General features: G+C 44.7%; 1 protein-coding gene across 1 annotated transcript in view; it reads right to left on the bottom strand.

The window, feature by feature from the left end:
* TGM5 (transglutaminase 5) overlaps positions 1 to 25808 on the bottom strand; it is a 31466-nt gene extending 5658 nt beyond the window's left edge. Inside the window, exons 1-9 of the mRNA XM_030318373.2 lie at positions 25509 to 25808; positions 19208 to 19387; positions 18846 to 19091; positions 15468 to 15586; positions 12135 to 12263; positions 11364 to 11541; positions 2404 to 2542; positions 1657 to 1760; positions 1312 to 1551 (exon numbers count right to left, since the gene is read on the bottom strand). Of these exons, the coding sequence (XP_030174233.1) occupies positions 1312 to 1551; positions 1657 to 1760; positions 2404 to 2542; positions 11364 to 11541; positions 12135 to 12263; positions 15468 to 15586; positions 18846 to 19091; positions 19208 to 19387; positions 25509 to 25518 (1345 nt within the window). The 5' untranslated portion in view covers positions 25519 to 25808. The remainder of the gene's footprint in view (positions 1 to 1311; positions 1552 to 1656; positions 1761 to 2403; positions 2543 to 11363; positions 11542 to 12134; positions 12264 to 15467; positions 15587 to 18845; positions 19092 to 19207; positions 19388 to 25508) is intronic.
* Between the last annotated feature and the right edge of the window lie 560 nt (positions 25809 to 26368).

Genomic DNA, 26368 nt, shown 5'->3' with positions numbered 1-26368 from the left:
TTGCCTCTTGGATGGGATAAATCTGTGGTGCTGTTCTACACTTTACTCTGAATCCCTGATAGGGTTGCCAGATTTAGCAAATAAAAATACAGGGCCATTTAAATCGAGTTTCAGATTAACAACAAAGAATTTGGGACATGGTTAGACTAAAGCATTATTTGTCCTGTATTTTCCCTGGCAACCCCACTCGCAGAGCTCCCCAGCAGCAGCTGAGCTCCAGCTGCCTGTGCTGCTAACCAGCTTGACGAGGTGCCCTGTGTTGGCTTCCTCCCTTCCCCTATCTCCCTTGCTCACTCTCCTTCCTTCCAGAAGTTCCTGGATGGCCTCACAGATAAACCACTTGTCCTTGAATCCTTGCCTCAGGATCTGTTCTGGCACCCAGAACAAGATAGCCCCAGAGTGGATGGAGGGGAAGGGGGTGAATAGCATGCTGAGCTATGTTCATTGCTTGCCTCTCATTGTGTAACCCCTTCCTATGCTCAGACTCTGGAACTTCTCTGTGGGTCCCAAAGGCCCACGTAGACAAACCATAGATACCTACTGGCCAGCACTCCTAGCACCTGCTCAGCTAACTGCCGCTCCCCCACTTTCCTGATTCACTCTTGCTTAGCTTTTCCTCCTCACTTAGCTTCTGGCCTTCATGGACTGTGTATTTTTGATTGGCCTCCCAGGGGGTTGGACCTAGTGCTTGGTCTTTCTCAAATTTTGGGAATTAGTTCACACCTGACTACCTTAACTGTCTATTTGTCCCTGCTGACTAGAGTAAGAAGCCCCTGCCAGGTCTCCCACCTCTCAGAACCGTCCTCTGCAGCAGGTGGGGGTGGGAGTAAGCATGTGGCCTTGGTGTTGGTTGGTGGTCTGGACTGTCCTCCAAACACTCACTAAAACAAAGTTAATTAATCAATATGTTACATGAAATTAATTAAATTAACTAATATGATAGGGTTTACAGATCCCCTCCCATCTTCAGAAGGAGGGTAACTTTCCAAGAAGACAGCCATGAGGGATTCACATCCCACACTGGTGGGATGCCTGTTACTGGCCCTACAGGTCCATGTGACCATCTTGTGGAGGCTGCTCACTGGCCTGTGGGATGTGGGGTGGCGGTGAGCACAAGGAAGTGAGGCAATGGGAACATCTCAACTGAGACCTTAAAACTGAAGGTCTGAGGAGACAAGGGGACCTGGGTTATATCCCTCAGATGCCTTCTGGTTCCCCAGAGGGCCACCCCAGCTGGCTGGGAGGTTCCCTGGGGTGGGGGGGAAGGAGCCCACAGGACTTGGACTCTGGCAGGGATTGACTCAGTCATACCTTCTATGTATTTGTAGTTCTCTGTGATGTCATCTCGCTCATCACTTTGAATGCTCTTGGTGCTGATAAAATTGCCAACAGTATTCGTGTCCCGGTGAATTTTCTGCTCCTTCCCTCCGTAGACAAGCCAGGACATGCAGTCAGCATTGACCATGGAAAAGGCAAAGGCTGTGTCATAGTTCAGATCCACCTCTCCCTCTTTGATGGCTCTGACAGAGGCAGGGCCACAGCAGTAGAGGCCTGAAGGAGAACAGAAGAGCCACGATGGGTCATTGCTGCAGGGTCAGGCAGGGGTAAGGGCGGTTTCTGGGGAGTGGGTTCCACCTTTCTTCTGGACAGCCTCACCATTGCTCGTCTCCTGAGGGGTGGCATCCAGCACCTGCCAGCCTCCATATCCGGGAGGGAGGTCCTTTCGGGCCATCCAACACTCATTCCACACATGAAAATTCCTGAAGGAGAAGCCAGAGGAGTCAGTGTCAAATGAAGGCAAGAGAGAGCTTGTAGTGCTTGTGTTCTTTCCAGAGCAAGGCAGGGGCTGATGGGTACATGGACCGCTAAATAGAAAGACAAATTTAATGCACCCTAAGCCTTCAAACTCTATGGGTGAGTAGTGGCAGCTTTTCCTCCTGTGAGCCTTGACTTGCCCAGAAAAGAGCTTTCTTCTGTGAATAGAGAGTATTAACTCTATATTAACTGGAATTAACTGAAGTTAAATATCCCTCACTCTCTCTCCCAAAGGTCCTCATGGCCTTTCTTGTGTGTACTGCTGAGTCACAGGGGCAGACATGGGTGTGTCTGGAGGTGGGGCTTCAGGCCCTCCTGTAGTCAGAGCTATAGGCTGAGTATTAAATGAAGGAGATGGCAAAGAGGGAAATCTCACCCAGGGCAGAAAGCTGTTGTGATGTGAGGATTCTAAACTCAGAATCGTTTTTGTGTTCAGCTATGTCTCAGCCTTCAAGGTAGGGATACAGGGCCCTGGGACTGGTAAAAGTGAGGCGGGTCTGGGAGAATAGCAGGCTTGTGGGCACAGTCCTGCCCCACTATCTGCTGGTGGAGTTTGCCTTGGAAAGAGACAGAGAGGTGGTCTCTCACCAGACAGTGTCCTTCTTCTTATTCTCCAAGATCCTGCCTGTGCTGTCATAATACTCATCTATGATCAGGTTTCCATCTGTGTCGTGGCCAGAGTCAAAGTTGGTGATCACACGGGTGGGGATCCCCAGGCACCTCATTACTGCAGAAAGAGCAAAAAAAAAAAAAAAAAAAAAAACCCAAACAAACAAACAAACAAACAAAAACAAAACTCCTGTGGGCTGTGGATTCAGGAATTCTATGGATTCCTGGATGTAGGGCCCTGGGCCCAGGGAAACCATTCTTTGGCACCTGCAGGACTAGTCAGGGGAGCTGTCTGGAGCACTGGGTTGATGATATTGCCAACCTCTCTCCCCACCTTCCTGAACCCCTCTCCGGGGCTCATGGAAGAGACACTGTGCAGAGGCTGGGCTTCCGGTTGCTCAGAGAAGCACTGCCAGGGCCCACAGAAACTCCAGCAAGTTGTGAGTCCCTGACTTTGCAAGCAGCACTGGGCAGGCATGACTCCTTTGGCAAGACTACTCAGTGGCCTGACTTGGTCTTGCTCATCTCTTGGCTGTGAATCTCCATCTTCAAACCAAATGCTAGAATTTCAGCTCAGACCATCAGATACTTAGACAAAGGGTCTGTGGCTTGGATTCCCCCTTCTCTATGGGTGTATTGTCTTGGAAGCTTATAAAGGAAAGTGTCACAAAGGAAGGCAGAAAAGGAAGGAAACTGTGTAACAAAAGCTTAGAAAAGTGAGGGTTTGTACCCAGTAGAGAAATTCTAGAAAGGAGGTACTACATTGTTTTTATTCCTGAGAGGGCATCTTTCCCTCTGCCAACCAACTTCTGTGCTTTGTCCCTTGCCATATTTCCCCCATTCTGCACTCTTTAAGTATAGCAATATCCCCCAGCCCATCGATGCTGGGGTACTGCCGATGTCCTGGGGACCCTGTCCCTTCAAGTCCAGCATTGGCAGCCCACCCCATTTAATAATAATGATGATGATGGTGATGATGATGATGATAATAATAATAATGAAATTCAATAATATCAGCCAGGCATATTGCTATATTATCCTCAGGACAACTCTACACAGAAGCTACCATTATTATCCTCATTTTAAAGATTAAGAATCAGGGGCACCTGGGTGGCTCAGTTGGTTGGGCGACTGACTTTGGCTCAGGTCATGATCTCGCAGTCTGTGAGTTCGAGCCCCATGTCAGGCCCTGAGCTGACAGTTCAGAGCCTGGAACCTACTTCGGATTCTGTGTAACCCCCCCCCGCCCCTCCCCCACTTGTGCTCTGTCTTGCTGTCTCTCAAAAATAAATGTTAAAAAAATTAAAAAAAAAAAGAATCAGAGGCTAAGAGGGTCACCTGGGTGGCTCAGTTGGTTAAGGGTCTGGCTCTCAGTTTCTGCTCAAGTCATGATCTCACAAACAGTGAGATCAAGCCCCTCCTTGGGGGCAGTTTCTCTGCCTGCTCAATCTTAAGATTGAGCCTGCTGAAGATTCTCTCTCTCCCTCTGTGCCCCTCCCCACCTCACAGGTGTGCATGCTCTCTCTCTCTCTCTCAAAACAAATAAATAAACTTTAAAAAAATCAGAGGCTAAGAAAAGTTAGCAACCTTGACTAACGTCAAATGGCTAGGAAGTGGCAGACCTATCACTCAAATCCCGATTTCACTGCTGGGCTCGTACTCAATTCTGAGCCCACCTCCCAGTATTGTGCACACAGTTCAGCATTCTAGTATTTTTCCCTTATTAAACATTTCATGCATTTTCCTATGTTAACAAATATTGGCACAATATTTGCACAAAGCCTCTCCAGGTCAGGGTGAAGAGACATCTCTGGATATAGCTCGGAAAGAGGGGGAGAGGATCCCAAAAGGGAACCTGGAGCTCTCCTTGGCACAGCTCTGTGCAAGGCCAAGGAATGAGGGCAGGGAGTGAGCAGAGCTGACAAGTGAGTTGTAGGTGGAGGTAACACAGGACCGCCTCAGAGGGGAGGGTGAGGTTGGAAAAGCTGCCACTAAAGGAAATGGGACAGGAATAAGGCAAGAGCACTCAGGTGACTCAGGAGCATTGCGTGAGCACATTTGTGCTAAGATTACAGTCAGGAGGGTGGGTAACACTTCTGATAATAAGAGAAGGTGCCAAGGAGGGATGGGCAGGGAAAGTAGGAAACAAGCCTCCATTCTTCACACCAAGTGATGAATTCACAAATAGCCACATGAACTGTCAGTGGTGGTATCAGCTTGTGCTCAACAAGGCTGGATGAACCTTTTCCACCTGAACACGTGGCATTGTGCCCATGGCACTCTGAAGTTCTTTACCTGACTTAGCACATGACTTGTGATGGTTTGTTTATGAGTCTGCCTTCCTGAGAGGGATTGTGTGATATTCGTCGTTATCATTATATGACCATTAACAACACAGAGCCAGGCCTGTTTTGCAGAAACTTGATGGTGCATCATTGCTAGATGGCTGAATGAGTGTCTCACAAATCTTCTGCCTGTTCTCGTGATTTCTGACTTTGCACAGCACTTTCATAATGACTGCGCCCTATGCTTTAGGTATCAAGCTTGACTGTCAGTAGAGCATAAGCTTTGAGTGGTGATGGATTTGCATTGATCCATTCTCACACTTTTGTCATCATGGAGGACAACAGCCTGTCACCGTAAACCCATGGTGAGGCTAGAATGGTTGCTCACATGGGGAGTGAGTGAGGCCTTGCTTCCATACCACACTAAGAGAGCTAACAGCACTCAGATTTGCATGAAGTCATACACTTTATTTTTCCCAGGGTCTTGCTCCCTCTGTCCTCCATGCTCTGTCCTCCCACCAATAGCTCATCTTGTCTTGTGGATTCACCTCTTACTTCTGTGCCCACAACTCCTAAACTTGAATCTTGAGCCTCTGTGGAGACCTCGCTGCTTCTAGACACATGCCCAACTGAGCTTGTCTTTCAGTCTTCTCCATCTTCTTTGCCGGTTGATGACATCATTATCATCATCATCATAGTGCCAGCCATGGTGCCAAGCATTGCATGGGCATGATCTCATTTATTCATCTCCCAAACCCTGTGGTTATCCCGACTTAAAAGAGGAGAAACCTGAAGTGTAGAGAGGTTGAGGTCACATGGCAGAAAGAGGAGAGCCAGGGCAGGATTTAAGCCCCTGATTCTCTGATCTCAAAACATCCCCATGCTTCTAGCTACAAGCCACACCACTGCAACTTCACTAGGCATCCCAGCACCAACTCATTCTCAATACACCTTCCTCTTTCAAGTTTTCACTGACTACTTCATGCCACACTAACTTCCCTTCTCATGCTCTCACTTAATCCAGTCACCTGTGCTGCATATTTTATCACTGGATGGAGCTCTCTGTGATCTCCTGTATTTGTTTTATCTTGTCAGCCAGATTACAAATCCCCCTAGACTCGGATTTATATCAGATGCTTTTCTTGATATTTCTTTGTTTCCAACACAGTGCTGGGTACAAAGTAGATGCTCATTAAATCTGTGTTGACATGTATTGTCTTTAACCTGTGAATAAGGTTTCTGCAGACTACCAGTCCTAATGACTCACAGTTTGACATGATACTCAGGTGACTCACTAATAATTTGGGGGGAACTGAGTACTACATAAAAGGGAGGTGTGTGTGTTTGTGTGTGTGTACACACATGCACGCAACACTCACACAGTCATGCTTAGATAAAGGTGGACCAGATATAAGAATCTGGAAAGGCCTGAAGAGTTCCCAAGGTATATTACACCACACCACACTCCCAGCATGAATTACTATGTCTTTTCACTCAGCCATTCAGCACTCATCCAGTGCTCATGTCAAGCCCCTGTGATTAACCAGGCAATGGGTTAGATGCATACACAAAAATGAAAGACATTCCTGTCCTCAAGGAGTGCAGCTTCACTTTTGACTGGTGATGGACATCATCCTGATGGTGTATTAAACATGGAGTCTGTTTCAGGACTAGCTGTGAAATCTTCTCACCAGTTCGTTTTCCTCCCCCGTCTCCCACCAGCTCCCCATGTGGAAATGTGGCTCCAATTTTAAAAGAGAAATCAGTGGAAAGTTAGAGTTAAATCTGTTGAAATTCGCTTGATCAGCTTTGCTGCCACACTTCTATGGCTTAAACTGAAGAATACAGTCAAACTTCAGCTAATAGAGTTGAAGTGTTTGCATTTAAATATGATGATTTTTAGCATCTTTTAATTTCTCCCCAGAAGCATCAAGCTTCCAAATGGTAAAAGTATCTTCTCCTCCCATGCTTCTCATTGTTCCTTAAACCAAGATGGTTATATTGTCTTGGTTTTTCAGATACGCCTTCACAAGTTCATATTAGAACTGTTCTTGTTTGTCTGCAATGACAATGAATCCTAAAACTGCTTTAAAAATATAATGTCCACTAAAAAAATTACCAGGCATGCAAAGAAGCAGAAAAATATGACTCATAACCAGGACAAATGTCAATCAATATACTAGATCTAGAAATAACAGAGAGATTGAATTAGCTGACAAGGACCTTAAAATAGCTATTTTAAATATTATAAATATGCTCAAGAGGAGGTAAAGGAAAACATGACCATAAGAAGAGAAATGGAAGATAGAAAGAAGATCCAGTGGAACTTCTAAAGATGAAAAATATAACATATAAATATTGGACAAAATATTGCACTATAACAATATGCTTTTTTTTTTTTTGGTAAGAACACATTCAGAGACAATGTTACATATTAAATACATCAAAGTGTTTCCCTATCATGGAGGAAGGTGAATAGGAATGGGTTGCAAGACAAAAGTGAGGAAAAACTAATTGATTAGTTAATTAATTTTTTAAAAAGGGGCCTGAACCAGACCTATTATAATAAATATCATGAAATGAGAAATATGATTAATTAACCCTAAACACTCCAAGGAACGAAAGAAGGAAATAAAGTAAAAAAGTGAGACAGATGATGGGGAACTGAATTTTGGGGGATGACTAGAAACACCTTGTGAGCAAGATCCAGTCAGATCTCTGGAGCCCAAGAAGCTGAGATTAAAACAGTATCAGGCTAATTATAATAACTAATATTTATGTAAAATTAACTATGTGCCAGGCATTTTTCTAGGTACTGGCCAAATATTAACCCACAACCTGGTAAGGGAACATTCCACACAAGCCTTGATGTCTCTTTAATCAATGGAGAACAATAGTAGATTTGTGTTTGAGCCAAAGGTTGAGGCAACAAAATGCACCAGGACTGGGGCTGAGATTCCTTCTTTGAGAGCTAAGGGCTCAGTGAAAATGGTGAGGACAAGAGTTGTATTCAAATGAAGATAATGAGGTACTTTATAGAGGCCACTATACAACTGAGTGAGAAGAAATCTTAGGTGACATGTAGCCCAGGGGTGTTCAAAAAGTTTTAAGCAGAGGACCCTACATGCAAGGTAAAGTGTTAAGTGGGGATCCAATATACAAAATGTACTCATGGGGTAGTTTTGGGTGAAGAGAGGAGGGCCTAGCTCTAAGCAACACAACCTCCTCATCTCCCACACCATTTCCCACCATCCTTCCCCCCATGCCTCCTGGGCCACCTCTCTACTTTATAGAGCAGGGGATTATGCCCCATAGACCTGTTCACAGTCAATGTTCATGTCTTCCAAGTCACTGCTGACCCTATCCCTACCCATGCAGCTGTGGGCAGGAACAGACCAGGCATATTCCCAGGATGACTGCCTTAAAAAAAAAAAAAAAAAAGGCAAAAAACCAACTTTATTGAGATATAATTCACATACCAGAACCCTTGTAAAGTGTACAATTCAGGAGTTCTGGTCCAAGATGGCAATGTGGGAAGACCCTGAACTCATCTCCTCCACAGACACACCAAATCTACACCTATTTATAGAGCAATTCCTCTTGAAGAAGAACTGAGGGCTGACTGAAAGCTTCTGCACAACAAAAAATAGACCACACAGAGAGTGGCAAGAGAGAGGGGGACTTGGTGACCAAGGGAATCCCCACTCTGACTCTGTAAACTGCAGTGGGAAAGGATAGTACTGAGGGACTGTGAAAAGATTAGTCTGCTCTGGAGCACAGAAAAAAAAGCCACAGTATAAAAGAGCAACTGGAATATAAAAGAACCAGCCCTAGAACCTTGACAAGTGGCAGGGGAGCTGCTGGAACTCTCTCCAGGTCCCTTGTAGCAGAGAGTGGATGGCCAGAACAGGAAAAGCCTGATGACTGAGAGCTGTGGGTGGCCAGCCCTAAGTACAGAAAAGGTAGACCAGAGATTTGTCTGAAATTCCCCAAATAACAGCCAACTAATTGAATGTCAAAGAAAAATCCTGTTCAAAATTTGATGCATGCACGTTTTCCTTTTGGTGATTTTTCATTAGGAACTTGACGTCAATATGTTGACATTTAAAAAGGCAATTCTGCGAGGCAGAGCTGCAGGGGGGGAATGCATTTCTGAGTCAGACAAGAGTCATTTGTTCACTGTAAGCCTCAGTTTTCTCATCTGTAAAATAATGGTAATGATATCTACTTTGCAGGCGGTTGTGAGGATAGAAAGAGTAAAAGTGCCCGGCATATGCCTGAAGTGCAGAGGATGCTGGGTAAGTGGCAGTTGCTAGCAATATGTATGTATTAGTATCTCCTAGTGGTTACAGCATACCAGACCTGGATGTGAGACTGGCTCTACTGCTCCATTTCCCTATCTGCAAAGTGGAGATGATGATGATGATAGAACCTACCCCATATAGTCATTTGAGGGTATCAAATGAGGTGACCCTAGCTGATGCTTACTGAACATTCACTGTAGCCAGGCACTATTAATTCTTAGCACATTCCACATACCTCAGTCCTTCAATAACCCTATTCAGTAGGTACTATTACTTTCTCCCATCATAAGTCTGAGGCACTAGCCCAAGGCTACTCAGGCATTTGATGGTAGTGTTGGTATTTGAAAGCAGTCTACTTCCAGAGTCCACATGCCTCACTATTATTCTAGGTTGTCAAGATTTTAACACAGTGCTTGGCACAAAAGAAGTCCCCAATGCACAGTGCCTGGCACAAAAGAAGTCTGCAATGCACATCAGCTATAGTGATTGTGAAATAAAAACAATATTACTAATAAATGTGCTTTGGTAGCTCTGTTGGGCTAAGGAATTTGATAAATCCTTAACTTTTAGCGGAGGATAGAGGTTGGGTCTTACCTATTTTTGTATCTAAGAATACTTGAAGCACAGTGCCTAGCTTAGAATAAGGACTCAATAAGTGGCTGGATGAATAAATGAGTTTTCAAACAGATATGCTTATTAATATACACCATGGTGGCCCTTTGGGGGAAAGCTGCTGTTGCCTGAGCTATAGTTGGATCAAGCCACATTTGACCCACTTTGCCCAGCCCTTTGCTTCCCAGGTCACAAAGCGGCCATGATTCTCATAAACATTTTAATTGGTCTGCTCTCATTACACAATCTTCATTCACTGGCTCCACCCCTCTCATTGCCCAGTTCCAGACAACCACACCCAAAACCCTGGTCCTCTCCCTCTCTACATGCACACTTGGCCCATTAGTCTTTAGGCTTTTCCACACAAAGGAAAGTTCCCTTTCCAACATGCACAAGACTGATCTGTTCTCTGCCTACCAGTCCTGTGCCTGCTCCCTGGATGACTCAGACATCCCAGTTCACCCATATCTCTGTGGCTCTGGGTATCAAAGCTGTTGAATTCCTAGTTTCTTGTCCCTGGGCAATCAGAGCCTCCAACTCAAGATGGGGCCCTGCACTTGAAAAGGAGGAAGAGCTCCTCACCAACCTATTTGAAGTCATCCTCTGTGGATATTGACAGAAACCTCCTTGTGCCCTTGGACAGAGCCCTGGTGCTCTCTCCTCGGCAGCTCAACAGCCGGGCTGTCTCTAGGCTTCCTCCAAGAGCTCAGAGATGGCCTCAGCACATACAAGCACACAGACTGCACCAGGCTTTGTCATACAGGGAATTTCTACATGAAAGGCCTGAGTCTGCAATAAACGTGAAGCTGTGGAAGATCTGGTCTCCCTGGAATGGACTAGAGACTCCTGTGAGTGAAAGCTGCTACTGGCCTCTTTCCCTAACTAAGAAGAATAAGAACTTCCTGACTGTGACCCAAGTCAGGTATACAGATATGCATGCCTGGAGGCTGAGAGCAGCCTAGGTATGGGGGTCAGGGTGAGGGTGAGAGCCAATAGCAAGCTGGACCCTGGGTGAAGCAGAAGGCCTCCTCCTGCTGTCTCTATATGTGACTCATTTCTAGGTGTCACTTGCCTCAAGATTCACAGCCACCCCTTTCTTCTGCTTGCTCCTCCTGCTATCTGCAAATCAACTTCCATTTGCCTTCTTTTTCCCATACATATTTTTTTAGCTTTCCTTCTACTAGTGTAGCATCCACTTCCTATCAGAAAAAAGCTGATCTCCTGTTTTCTTCCATCCCCTACCTCTCTGACCTGAGTCAGGCCTCCAGGCCTACTGAGCATGAGACAACTCCAAATTCAAGGTCATTTTATGTCAACTGCCATCTTTCCCTGGCCCCATGGCCCATACCACCACTCCGATATACATTTCCCTCCCATGTCAAGACCACTCTCTGTGCTCAGAAAGGGCACTAATCAGTTTGTAAGCTTTCTAAATACTTGGCCTTTCATCTCATTCCTGTCTTGGACCAAACAATTTCCAGCCAGGCTCCTAGGTTGTCCAAACTCAGAGGAAGAGAAAGGACAGGAAAGTGTTTAATTTCTGCCTCAGAACCATCCTCTGAAATAAGTCCAGATACATGAAGCCGGGGTCAGTGAGAAGACATTTTTACAGAGGGGCTTCCTTCCAAACATTTCTCTAGTGGGAACTGTGCAAGACTGGGACAAGAACGGTTCAGAGGTCTAAGACATGAGCCAGTACGTTACTTGTTCTCTCCATGTCGCCCTTTCCACTCCCTACCTGTGCACATGATGGCAGCAAAGACCCAGCACTGCCCATAGCGCACTGGCTGGCAGCCTGTGGCATGCCACTGTTTCAGGATGGCCACACTGCCGGTCCACTCTGCAGGGTTGATGCCATCTAAATAACTCTCACTCCAGTTTCCATTAAGCACCCCATTGTCATCGTTGCTGTTGATCTGAAGAGAAACCATATATAGAACCATTAGAAGCATTCTTTTGCTCAGCAAGATGCGATGTGTGGGCTGCTTTGCAAGGTCTGTGGGCCTGAGACACAAAGGACTCTTCAAACTGGTTTTACCTGGGAATTTCCAGACCTGCTAGGGAAGTGGTGGGGGTAGGAAACTGGCCATTCTGACTTGTCTCTACTGTTAATTAGTTGATCATTCTATTTCTACTACCCCCTGCAAAGCTAGAGGTTGGCTCCAAGAGCTCTTAAAAATACCTCAGAGCAAAGGAAATTTCGAAAAAAAAAAAAAAAAAAAGATCAGTTCCTAAACCAAAGTTATACTCAGCCTTTCCTGAAACATTAATTTGGAATTAATGAAGGTAATGGCCCACACCCAGCTATTTCGGAATTCAGCTGAGAAAACCTGTTACCCATATTTTTTCATTAGCCTCATCCAAACTGGCTTTGCCAGAGGGTCCCTGCTCTCGACTCTTCACCCCACCCCCATTGCAGGAGACAACTGTCAGGGGGCACCCCCCAACACACACAGCTTCCTCCCTCCCTAGACATACCCTGGGTGGGCAGAGCCAGACCCAATCTCACCATGGCACACACCACTCTGCTGATGTAGACAGGGCTTCCCCGCAGGGCACAGTCTGTAGCTGGATCAATCTGGAAGTTCAGACTCTTGTCTAGTAGCTCCAGGCAGATGTCTATGATATTCTCTTCAAACTATAAGAGAGATGCAGAGAAGCAAGGCTCCCATGATTGGCACATGTAGATATGACAAGAAATTCATGACCCACCCCACCCAACTCTCCAATGGAGTGGTTTGCGGAATATGATCCAATTTGTAAGGTAACTGTGTCCAGTAGCACAGACATAAACTGCCTCCTAAGCAGGTGCAGGATCTCTGAGCTCTGGTGTCACAACTCACCCAGTTTGTATGTCCTACAAATCAAATCGCTGGGGTTCTTTCCAATGAGTCTGACTGGCTAAAAAGTCAGTTTCTCCCTCTTCTCCTCTCATTCCTGGAGCCTATGGGATGTTCTTGATAAAACCACGTTGCCTCATCTTCTACCTCCACTTGCTACCCCAACTCACCATTGGCAGCTACTGTTGAGGTACTGGCATGAACTAGCCATGGTACCTGTGACTCAGTCATGCTCTGGAATGACTAATAGTGTGTGAGTTATGGAAGCTTCCCACCCAAAGCAGGCTGACTTGTCCTTCGGGCTTGGTGTGAATGACATTGTATCTGAGGCCTTCCCTGACCCTGAGCCTTTAATGTCAGTTATAATGATGGAGCCAAGCTCTGTCTTGCTTGCCTGAGCATATACTCTGTCTGTCTCCAGCTGTCCTTGTAACTGTATGCCCCAGACCTGGCACAGTGCCCAGCACATAGTAAGGACTCCATGCATCTTGGTTGAATGAGAGTAAATGAATGCATTTATCCCCATGTAATATTCCCACTGGACAATAAACAGGATTTAGGAACTTTCTCTGACCTATCTTCCCCAGGGGAGAGTTTAATCAGTTCACTTTTCTGCTTTAAAATGTTCAGAGGCCTCTAGACCTTCAGAATCAAAACTCTAACCTCCCCTAACAGCCACATAAGACCCTCCCTGATCTGGCCCCTTGTACCTCTCCAGCCTCATGTCTCAATTCCTCCTGCTTCATCATTTTGCTCCAGCATTACCAGATTCCTTGTAACCCTTGCAGCAGACCAAACTGTTTCTCACCTTTGTGTTTTTGCTCATGCTTCGCTCTGCCTGGGGTATTTTCCCCACCTTTCTTCACTTGGATAACTCAGTTCAAGCATCTCCTTTTCTAGGAAGCTTCCCCAATGACTCCATTCCCAACCAAGTGCTCCTCCTCCGGGCTCTCAGAACATCCTGTGCCCATCTCAGTCTTTGCATATCCCACTGCATGGTAAGTAACCTGCTTATGTGACTGAGTCCCCACTATACTATGAGCTCAGGGACAGCATTCAATTCATTTTCATATCCCTAACATCTTGTACTCTGCCTGATATTCAGCAGGTGTTCGATGTAAGTTCACTGAATAAGAGACAGGAAGAAAGGGAAGGAGCCAGGGCTCAAAAAAAAGCAATTTCTCACTTCTGTTGCTCACAGATGATGGTAGGTTCCTGTCTACAGGGCCTCTCTGGATCCTCATTTGCCTGTGCTGAGTGAGGGGTTGGGGAGGTCAGTTGGTGCCAGTTGAGGCTGCCACGTCTCATCTTGAAAATAGCCACCTCAGGAGGCCTACGCTGTGCCTGAGACCACATGTGTTGGAGTTCTATTTGGGCAAGTCCAGGAGAGGGACTCATATCAAACAGACACAAGGCTCCACAAAGGATTTCCCAGCCAACAGCCATCCGGCAGCCAAGACTAGTCTTCCTCCAACAGTGTTGTGGTGCCAGATCCCAGTCTTAAGAACCCTCTTCCCTGGCCTGGCCCTGGACTTCCTGGAGCACCTGTTGTAGGCTGAGCTTTATGTGGGAGGCAGGCCTTGCAATAAGGCAGGAGTTGCAACACATTCCGACTAATGTGATGCCATTTTTACAAATACAATCACGTTTTAGAATATGCAGAAGAAACAAAACATGGAGGAACATACACCACTCTGGTGATGGTGCTTAGCATGCCCTTTGTGTTCTAAGTACCCATTTTTAATTTTTTTTAATGTTTATTTATTTTTGAGACAGAGAGGGACAGAGCATGAGCAAGGAGGGGGCAGAGAGAGAGGGAGACACAGAATCTGAAATAGGCTCTAAGCCCTGAGTTTCAGCACAGAACTCAACATGAGGCTTGAACCCATGAACCACAAGATCATGAGCTGAGCCAAAGTCAGATACTTAACCAACTGAGCCACATAGATGCCCCTAAGTACCCATTTTTGTAACATTTCCTTGTAAAGTTTTAAAAACAGCTGTGTATTACTTTTATAATGAAAAGGATATTGGGGCACCTGGTTGGCTCAGTCGGTTAAGTGTCCGACTTCAGCTCAGGTCACTGTCTCACAGTTTGTGGGTTTGAGCCCCACATCAGGCTCACTGCTATCAGTGAGGAGCCAGTTTTGGATCCTCTGTCTCCCTCTGTCTCCCCCTCCTCTGCTCATGTGTGCTCACTCTCTCTCAAAAATAAACTTAAAAAAATCTTAAAAAAAAAGGAAAAGGTATCTAATCAAAACAAACAAAGATGCAATAGTAATCGGGAAGGAAGTACATCACTGCTCATTTACATTGCTTTTGGCTGAGATGTTCAGGGACAAGTTTCCTCAGTGTGACGCAACTGATTCTAGGGTCTGTGGTCTAGATAATGAAGATGAAGTGGGAGAGGCAAATGGGGCCCAACTGGAAACAGTTTAACAAACAACAACCAGGCACTGCCATGGCCATCCTCATTATTGTCCCTTTGTCCTCATCATCATGGTCAATGGAACTCCCTGGTGGGTGCCTTTAGCTGTCCTTCCCCCTTAGATCCTGATGTTCAAATCAGACATGATCAGCAAAGAATATCCTCCGACTCATTTAGCTCCCTGGAGTGTCATCTCACACTTTTTTTTTTTTTTTTTTTTAATTTTTTTTTTTTCAACGTTTATTTATTTTTGGGACAGAGAGAGACAGAGCATGAACGGGGGAGGGGCAGAGAGAGAGGGAGACACAGAATCGGAAACAGGCTCCAGGCTCTGAGCCATCAGCCCAGAGCCCGACGCGGGGCTCGAACTCACGGACCGCGAGATCGTGACCTGGCTGAAGTCGGACGCTTAACCGACTGCGCCACCCAGGCGCCCCATCATCTCACACTTTGATGTTACCATTTGTCCGTTCTGGGTGAGCCCTGCATGAGAAGAACCCTCCCACCTTGCTCCTGCTCCCCACTTCCCACAAGCCCAGGGCCTGGATGGGCTATGAATAGGGCTGAGACTTACCTGTCCATAGTTCCAGGGACACGGGCGGATCCAATTCTTGTTCCCTTGGTAAATGAAGCCGTAATCATTCACGACATACTCCTGCCTCTGGGGCTCACTGTCCAAGTAGACAGAATCCCCTAGGAATCAAAGTGGCAGGACACAAAGCAAAAAAGTTATCATTCCCTTCCTACCTCATTCCCATCCCCAGAAGGCAAAGTCTTATGGAAACTGAGCTCTGGGGATGGCCCTGGGTGTCACCAAAAGGGGCAGAAGAGGAGGTTTCTTGGAGAGACCCACCTTCTACAATCCCTCAGCACCAGCAGCAGGTTCAATACGAACATGAGGTTGAATAGTGAAAATTTACCTTCAGTGGAATTTCTTGGTTTTCAAAGCACATTTACATCCTGACCTAATTAAGGGTGGAGGGAACAGGCTCAGAGTGGTAAGTAACTTGTCCAAATCACATGTAAACACAGAGTGAAATTTGAACAGAGTCCATATGTCACCATATTCCATGATTTTTCTGCTACATTCAACTAAACCTGACTGGAAAAGAGCAAACCAGGATTTAGGGGTTGGCATTAACCTCCTCATGCCTTTTATAGGAATTTAACCTAAGGACAGCATTTAGGAAGTACACAGAGATTTGGATGCTAAGCTGTTTATTTGAGTACTGTTTGTAACACTGAAAAGCTGGAAACAACCTAAGTGCCTGGTTCTGGGAGCTTGTTAAATAGCCATGTCCACCACAGAATTCTGTACATACATGATTAATGTAAGATTACAAAATTGTACATATAGGCCTCGAAATCTACACGTGATATGTTAAGTTTTAAATGGGTTACATAATAATGTTACAGCATGAATTGACATTTGTTTAAAACATATTTATACCAAGGATTTTGAAGACTATTCTAAAAGATGTTGATAGTAATTTTCTTTTTCTTTTTGCCTGTTGGTATTCTCCAGATTTTTTGGAATGAGCACATATTGCTTTCATGATATAAAAAAAAATTTTTTTTAAGTTGAGAATGAACAAATAAAGGCCATGGGAGTAGGTGTCCTCTTTGCAGTGTCCTAGAACAATCTGGAAGGCCCACCTAACTTGTAGGTGAAAGTACTCTCCTCAATTCCTCAGAGGCAGCCTCAGACTCAGCCTGCATGGACTCTGGTAGAGTCAGACTCCTAGAGAAGATCCATTTTAATGAGGTCTTGCACCAGTGTGACCAGATCTGCAGGTTCATGTTTGAGACCACACATATTCTCCTCACAGCAGGGGCTAGCAGTGGCCAGCACTGCAGGGTGGGGGTCCCTAGCCAATATCTTGGACATGGTGATGGGGTAGCCACTGATCCTGTCTTCAGGGCCTACCAACCCCTAGCCCCATATTGAGTCTTCTGGGACCTGGATGGGGCACAGCTTTAAAAAAAAAAAAAAAAAAAAAAAAAGGCCCTACAGTGATTACTTTCCTCCTCACAGTTCAGGAGAGGCCTAAGTACAAGTCTGAAACCCAGTCTTGGAGGCCAGGACATGTGTGTGTGTGTGTATATACAAGAGAGAGAGATAGAGACAGATAGACAACTGTCCTCCTTGACCCAGTGGTGGAGCGTTTTCATACGGCTAATGGGTAAGAGCTCTGGGCCACTCAATGACAGGGCAGTAGGAGGTGGTTAGAGATGCTAGATCCCAGCCAGGTTCTGGTATGACTCACCTAGCCCCCTTAGAATAAGGTTGGAGGAGCAGGTAGAATGAGAGGGAGGAAGGAGAGAGGATATTCTCCAACTAGAATAGGACTGTTGAGTCTGGCCTCTGCTCCAAAGCCTACCAGACACATTCTCAACTCTCAACTCTTCCTGCCCTTCTTCCCACTCTCTCCTCCTGACTTGTCCTTCATTCTGCCCATACCATGTCTGTATGTCTGTATAACTACTCTGCCCTCAGGTGGATTTAGATTACAGGGATCGTAGGACAGGTGGTACTGGGATATTCCATATATCTTTGTCTAAGACAAACACTGGAAACAGCCAAGATACCCATATATAGGAGACTAGTTAAAAACATTTGGTAGTCCAAACAATGGAGTAATTGTAGCCATTAAAAAGAACACATTGATAGGAAAATATATTCAAAGTTGAATTGTTGAATAAAAAAAGCAAGTTAAAGCATGCTATGTACTATATAATCCCACTTGTGGTACAACTGTATAATCACACACATATGTATATATGCATAAATACATATTTGATTAAGCATGGAACAGTTTTGTAAGACTACACAAGAAAATGCTAACAGAATTTTCCTCTGGAAGATGGAACTTGGAGTTTGGGATAAGGTTTTACTTTTCACTTTATACTTTCCTTCCTCCCTCCCTTCCTCTTTCTTTCATTTTTTCTTTCTCTCCTTCATTCCTTCCTTCGTTCCTTTGTTCCTTCCTTTCCTTCATTCTTTTTCTTTCTTTCTTCTTTCTTTTCTTTACTTCATTCCACAAATATTCAGTGCAATACACTTCTTATTCTTAGAATGAAAAGACTCAAGTTAATTTAAAAATGTGTGGTAAAGGTAGATGTTAATAGTGGTCAAAGTTAATTATATTAGTCTTCTTTTCAAAAATTTATTTTATTGGGGTGCCTGGGTGGCTCAGTTGGTTAAGCGTCCAGCTTTGGTTCAGGTCATGATCTCATGGTTCATGAGTTCAAGCCCCATGTCGGGCTTTGCACTGACAGCTTTCTGCCCTTCCCCTGCTTGTACTCTATCTCTCTCTCAAAAATAAATAAACATTTTTTTTTTTACTTGAGAGAGAGAGAGAGAGAATGAGCAGGGGAGGAGCAGAAAGAGGAGAGAGAGAGAATCCCAAGTGGGCTCTGCACTGATAACACGGGGCTCAAACTCACAAACCATAAGATAATGACCTGAGCCGAAACCAAGAGTCAGACACTTAACCAACTGAGCCATCCAGGTGTCCCAATAGCTTTCTTTCTTTCTTTTTTTGATGTTACTTATTTTTGAGAAAGACAGAGACAGAGCATGAATGGGGGGAGGGCAGAGAGAGAGACACAGAATCTGAAGCAGATTCCAGGCTCCGAGCTGTCAGTACAGAGCCCAAAACAGGGCTTGAACCCATGAACCATGAGATCATGACCTGAGCCGAAGTCAGACACTTAACTGACTGAGCCACTCAGGTGCCCCTCAATAGTTTCTTTTTAAGTAAAGATGACTTTGCTCATGTTTTCAAAATTCTAAATAAGTAAATAGCAAGTTCTTCCTGCCTTGTTTCTGGTGCTTGGGAGTAGATGCTGAGTGCATACAACTGGGAGGTTTCTGGTAGTCAGGGAACAGGGGTCTAGAAATGACAAAGGGGCAGAGACAAGGGACCCACACACAGACACCCCACCTTACCTGGGCACCAGGGATTGAAGAGCAGGATGAACTCCCCAAGCTGGTAGGCTGTGACAGACTTCTGGAAACAGTCAATATGAACTTTCAAGAGATACCGACCCACGGCTGCTGTGGGAGGGGCACACAGGCTCACTTCCAGGGAGCTGGCCCCATTGGTCTCCAGAGAGGCAATCCATGGGCTGGGACCATGATGACCTGCCAGGCTGAACAGGGCTCGAGTCCCATTGGACAAGTCTGGTAGGGGTCCTGAGAGGGAAGCAGAACTCAGGCTCTCTGCAGTAAACTCTCAACCCTCCAGAATCTTCCTACACACACACACACACACACACACACACACACACACAGCCCTCAGGGGTCCTCACCAGTCTCAGCCACAAAGATGATATTGTCCAGGCCTGGCTGGAAGCCCCGCTTCCTGAAGTACAGAGTGATGTTGAAGGCCTGGCCCCGGCGAACCAGGAGTCGGTCAGAGCTGATCTCCTCTGTGTGGTGCCGCACGTTGTTCCAGGAGCTCTGGAGGTCTGTGAGGGCCACCTCCAGCCCTGCAACAGGGCAGCCAGGGGCATATGAAAGAGCAGGGCTGTAGAGTGTGGTCCAATCTTGCCCACCACTGTTTAGTTGTACAAACTTGAGAAAGAAACTTAGCCTCTCTGAGCCTCAGTTTCCAAGTTAGTAAAACAGAATCCATAATACCAGTGTTACAGCATTGGTATGAGGATTAAATGAGGCTTCATGCCTGCAACTGCCTCTTTGTTACTTCCTTCTTCTTTCCCTTTCTTGCTTTTATAACCCTCTATCCCCTTCCCCTTTTATGCCCTCCAGAGGTACATGGATTTCTGCCTCTGTCCAACCTCTTTCATAGTCCTGGCCAAGTTTGATTGCTCCCTTCAGCCTATCATGTCTCCAGATTCACCCCAGCATCCAGTTTTTAGACTCAAGTTAACAATGTCACTTGCCCCTGTGCCAGCCTCCAGGTCTGGTAGTTAACTACTATGCTTTCAGCAATTTGCTGGCTCCCTGACCACCACTAATGTCACATGCCTAATGCCCTGGGAGCTGGGATGCTGAGGATAGTCAAAGAAAGTCCCACTCCCAGCCTTCTGGAGCCTCTGATAAAACACAGATTGATCTCACTACTCTCCAAGTGTGTCTCCCCAAGAAGGGCTCCATTTCTGACTTCTCCATGTTTGGCCATGGTCCTACAGTGGTCTCCAGGCATCTGGGCTCACAACCTTTAAGCCACACTTGGCTCACCCGTCTCTTTCTTGGTCTTTTTCCATTCGTATGTGGACACATCCCTTCATTCCGTGAAAACATCTCTGGTGTCCACTTGACCCTTTCCACATTTGCATAATTCTGACCTCCTCACTTTACCCCTAGTGGCCATAACCACTTCCATTAGGTGTCCTGCTTCCTACACCATCCTCTCCTAACACATCACCAGATTATCTTTCCTCAAGACAATTTAATCATGCCATCCTTTTGCTTTAAAAGTTCTGAGATACCCTACAGCCTACCATACAAAAGGCACACTCCTTAACCTGACACTTATGACCCTCCACACCTGGCCTTCAGTTACTTGCGTTCTTGCTTCTCAACACTCCAAGCATAGGCCCTCTCCTCCAACCAATCTGTTCCCAAGCAAATGGTAGCCCTACCTGTCCACGTATTTTGATCCGCTGTAAACCCAACTTAGAGTGCCCTCTCATTCCGTCTGTCCTAACAAAATCTAACCAAATTCTACCTGTCCTCCAAGGCCTGTTGAAGACCCACCTCTTTCACGAAGCCTGCCTGAGCTGACCCACCCTTCTTTCCATCTCCCACTGGCCTAGAGTACTTAACTGCATCACTTATAGTGAAACTTAATTGCTTCATTGAGTTAATATCATGCTCAATTGTTCATTTTTATCAACAAACTTTTACTGGGAGCCAGTAATTTCAGGCTCAGCAAGAAATATTCAGATATTTTTGTAGTTACTTTTTCATTTGTTTGCCTTCTACCACAATATGTAAGCCAATGAGGATACAGGCCTAGCTGTTTTGTCTCAGCTGTATTCTAGATTATAAGAAATACAAAACAAAACATTTGACAAAATCCAACATCTTCTCATAATAAAAAACACCCAACAAGTAAATTACCTCTAAGAAAGGAAGTAAACTAGCTGAAACTGATAAAGAGTATCTATGAAAAATCCACAGTCAAAACCATATTTAATGATGAAATACTAGATACTTTTCTCCCTAAGATTAGGAACAAGACTAGGGTATCTTCTCTCTTCAGCATTGTACTAGAGATTCTAGCCAGTACACATTGGAAATAAGTAAAATTGTCTTTATTAATGTATGACATGATCTTGAATATAGCAAATCCTAACAAATCCACACACAAAATTAGAACTAGCAGATAAATTCATCAAGGTTGTAGAATACAATATGTATATACAAAAATTAATTATATTTCTATACACTTGCAATGAATGAAGTTTTAACCCTGCCTTACACCATATACAATAATAAACTCTAAATTAATCTAAGACTTAAATGTAAGAGCTAAAACCATAAAACATTTAGAAGAAAACATAGGAGTAAATTTTCATTATCTTGGACTTGGAAATGGTTTCTTAGATAAGACAATAGAAGCACAAGCAACAAAATAAAAAACCCTATAAATTGGACTTCATCAAAATTAAAAATTTTTTGGGGCGCCTGGGTGGCGCAGTCGGTTCAGCGTCCGACTTCAGCCAGGTCACGATCTCGCGGTCCGTGAGTTTGAGCCCCGCGTCAGGCTCTGGGCTGATGGCTCAGAGCCTGGAGCCTGTTTCCGATTCTGTGTCTCCCTCTCTCTCTGCCCCTCCCCCGTTCATGCTCTGTCTCTCTCTGTCCCAAAAATAAATAAAAAACGTTGAAAAAAAAAAAATTTTATAAAAAAAATAAAAAAAAAAAATTAAAAATTTTTTGCTTCAAGGATATCATCAATAAAGTGAAAAGACAACTACAAAATGAGAGAAAGTATTTATAAATCATACATTTGATAAGGGATTTGTATCAAGAATATATAAAGAATGTGTACAACCCAATGATTAAAAAAATAACACAAATAAAAAATGGGCAATTGATCTGAATAGACATTTCTCCAAAAAAATATGCAAAGGCCAATAAGCAAATGAAAAAATGTTAAACATCATTAATCATTAGGGAAATGCAAATGAAATACCACTTCACATGCACTAGAATGGCTCTAATAAGAAAGACGGAAAATAACCAGTATTGGGGAGGATGTGGAGAAATTGGAACGCTTATACATTGCTGATAGGATTGTAAAATGGTATGGCCACTTTGGAAAACAGTATGGCAGTTCCTCAAAATGTCAAAAATAGAGTTACCATATGATCCAGCAACTCCACTCCTAGGTATGGACCTGAGAATTTGAAAACATTTGTTCACACAAAACCTGTACATGAATGTTGATAGCAGCACTATTCATAATGGCCAAAAGATGGAAACAACCATCTGGTTATTGACCACCATCTGGATATTGGATGAACGAGTGTGGTATATCTGTAAAGTGGAATGTTATTCAGCCACATAAAGGAATGCTGAATACAGTATAATATAGATGAAACTTGAAAATATTATGCTTAGTGTAAGGAGCCAGATACAAAAGGTTACATATTATATGATTCACTTTAAGTTTATTTACTTATTTTGAGAGAGAGAGGAAGAGAGGGAGAGACAGAATCCCAAACAGGTTCTGTGCTGTCAGCACAGAGCCTGATGCAGGGCTCAAACTTAAGGACTGTGAGATCATGACCTGATCAAGAGTCAGATGCTTAACCTATGGAGCCACCCAGTTGCCCTATATAATCCAATTTATATGAAATATTCAGAATGCGTAAACCCATAGAGACAGATGGTAGATTAGGGTTTGCCAGGGGCTGGAAGTAGGAGAAAATGGGGTATGACTGCTATAGGGTATGGGGGTTCTATTTTTTTTTAATCTTTTAAACATTTATTTATTTTTTGAGCGACAGAGACAGAGCACAAGCAGGGGAGGGGCAGAGAGAGCGGGAGTCACAGATTCTGAAGCAGCCTCCAGGCTCTGAGCTGTCAGCCAGAGCCCAATGCAGGGCTCGAACCCACGAACCGCGAGATCATGACCTGAGCAGAAGTCGGATGCTCAACCGACTGAACCACCCAGGTATCCTGGGTATGGGGTTTCTTATGAAAGAAATAAAAGCATAATGATCAGCACATTGTAGGTACCAAAAGATGTTTGCTAGTTTGAATAGAGTTCTCTATCTTTTCCATAATCACTCTGCACTTATTTCAAATTCAACCAACACCTCACTGAAGGCTTGTCTGCTATGTGCTGGGCACCATCCTAGACACTCTATCTCATTGAGTCCTCACCACAATGTTGGAGGGATGAAATGTCATGTCATTCACACTTGGAGATGGGAAACAAGGTTCAGGCATATTAAATGTCTTTTCTAAGGCTGAACCTAGGGTTACTGGCCTAAGTCCCGTGTTCTTTCCATTACTCAACAGTTGCTGCCATTGCTGGTCTTCAGAAAGGAACCAGCCTACTGATAGCTGGGAGAGCACCTGGCTTTCCCCTGGTAGTAGAAAAAGAAGCTCATCCCTTTTGGAGACCAGCTGACTACACAGATTATTTACTGGCTCCAATTCAGGTTGGGCTCATGACTTAGACTCCTCACTAGGTATGGCAACATCGGCCTGACAGCCAGCACTGGGGCCAAATCTCATCCTCTGGATACATCATGGGTCAAGTTAACTTCTGCGTATAATGCTGGGATTATTCTTCACCCCACACACCAGACTTTCAAATAGGAAGTACATTTACTATTGGGCATATTTGTTCTCCTTGATGTGAGGGGATGAAGGGGAGTAAAATGATCAGAGAAATAGAAAGGAAATTATAGGTAGAATCTTCAAAGTAATTGATCTCAGTATCAATCCTAGAGAGACACTCCCACATGAGTACAGAGGCATACATAAGAATGTGCCCTGCAGCATTGCTTATATAACTGGAAAATGGGAAACAACCTAAATGCCCATCAAAATGGGATGGATAAATAAATTACTTACACCCGTACTATGGAGTACTATGCAAAGTAGAAATTTTTGAGGTAGATTTAAAGGTACTAATTGGCATGGGTAGAGCTCCAACCACATACTGTTGAGTGAAAAAAAAAAATCAAGTTGTAGAAAAATATGTACAATGTGATTATACCATGATATTTATGATATTTATACCAAAAAAGCTAGTCATATATATATGTGTATATATATATATATATATATATATATATATAATTTTACATATGTACTGATCTTATACATACACACACACACACACATACGCACACACAATATAAATATGTAGGCAAAAGACTAGTAACCATGATTTCTCTTAGATATGACCACAGTGGCCTCTCTGGAGATGAGGCTGGGGTTGGTGGTGGTGGTCAAGGGATTGTAACTTTATCTGTAATTATTGTCTTATTTTACTTCAACTGCATATCCATATATTTCTTGTGTAGATAAAAATCATTTTTAAATTTTTAAATATTTATTTTTATTTTTAATTTTTTTAACGTTTATTTATTTTTGAGACAGAGAGAGACAGAGCATGAACGGGGGAGGGTCAGAGAGAGAGAGGGAGACACAGAATCTGAAACAGGCTCCAGGCTCTGAGCTGTCAGCACAGAGCCCAATGCGGGGCTTGAACTCACGGACCGCGAGATCATGACCTGAGCTGAAGTTGGACGCTCAATCGACTGAGCCACCCAGGCACCCCAATATTTATTTATTTTTGAGAGAGAGCGAGCAGGGCAGGGCAGAAAGAGAGAGAGAAAGAGAGAGAGAGACAGAGAGAGAGAGAGAGGAAGAGAGAGAATCCCAAGCAGGCTCCGTGCTGTCAGCACAGGGCCCTACTCTCAGGGCTGTATCTCACAAACCGTGAGATCATGACTTGAGCCAAAATCAGGAGTCAGATGGTTAAGCAACTGAGCCACCCAAGCACCCCCAAAATTATAAAAATTTAAACAAAAAGAGTAAGTGAAGGTGAAGCTGTTAAATATGTAGAAATTTGAGCTCATTTTTAGAAATGGTTTTAACTAACGAACTAATCGTCAAAGCAGCTTTCTAGAGAGGAAATATAGACAGAACAGATTAGCTGAAATGAGGAACAGACTTTCTGAAGTGGGGAAAAAGAGAAGGTTTGAAGATGCAGAGAATTTCAGAGCCAGAAGAAAACTTCAAGTTCATCCTGTCCACCCCGCCCCTTCACGTTTCAGGCATGGGGGCTGGGAACTAGAGAAGTGACTTGCTAAATGTTAAGGCATCAGCAAGTGGCAGAGGACAGGCTCCCTGACCCACTAATCCCTGGCCCTGCCCCGTCCCACTGGGCTATGGAAGCAGGCGTGCTGGTACACAGCTGTTTGGCTATGTTTACCAGCCGGCCTCCACCACGTTTCGTGGGTCTCAGACTATCAACAAATTCTGAAATTTCTGGGTTCTTTCAGCCTCAGTTCTTTATTTACTCCTTTCTTCCTCTGAATCCATTCTCCCCTTGACTTCCTACAGTCTCTCTGTCTTCCTTCTTCCTTAGCTCCTGCAGCCCCAGGGGGCCTCCCCTACCTTGCTCCATGGCCGCTGTCTCTGGTTCCTGAGCCACTCTTCACAGAACAGCTGGGCGGCTGGGAGCTTCAGGAAACTGGTCCTGGTACGTTTGTTCCCCCTTCCATCTTTAAGACTCCAAGAGACACCGAAGGCAGGGTGGCTGCTGCACTGCCACCTGCTTACTGGGCAGATCACAACTGGTTTTCTCACTTGCCCTCAGGTTTTTCTTGGCAGTGTTGCTCAGCTGGGAAGAAGTGTGGAAGCCAATGAACTCTCAGGGCCTTATGCCATGTGAGCATTTGATAGCTCTTGGGCAATGAAGCATTCCATGGCAGGTGTTGTACTATAGTGGGGGAGCCAGGTGGGAGAGGTGAGCTGATGGCCTCTCTGGGGATGCAAGGGGCTGTGCCCCTACAGGAAAGAATACCAGGGTCCCAAGACTACAGCTCACAGCTGGGAGAGCCTCTCAAGCCTAGAACTCTGGCTGGCTTTTATCCTGAAGGGCCACTTTCTAGATGTCAAATGCAAAGAGAACCCACTCTGGATCACCCTTGGTATGATTTTTTTGGTGTTAGTTTTTGGGGCAGAGCTATTGTGTTGGGTGAGACTGGCCAGGTGAAGGCGAATCTCAAAAGGAGTAGAGGAAATAAACTTGGGAAGATGCATGGAGGAGTTCTGGAAATAAGTAAGAAGGTAGGAATGCCAGTGGATGTCCTTGGTTCTATTAAGAACAAACAGTACAAGTCCTGGGAGTGAGCATGTAGGGAGAAAAGCACAGATGGGAGGAGACAGATGGAAGGAGGGGAAAGGGCTCTTAGCAGGGAGTGGGCAGGACACCCTAAAGGCCCCCGCCCCCGCCTCCACCCTGCCTTTCCCTC

This window comes from Lynx canadensis, chromosome B3, assembly GCF_007474595.2.
Source record: "Lynx canadensis isolate LIC74 chromosome B3, mLynCan4.pri.v2, whole genome shotgun sequence".
Classification (NCBI taxonomy): Eukaryota; Metazoa; Chordata; class Mammalia; order Carnivora; family Felidae; genus Lynx; species Lynx canadensis.
Note: the sequence above shows the minus strand (reverse complement) of the source record. Positions and strands in the feature narration are given on the sequence as shown.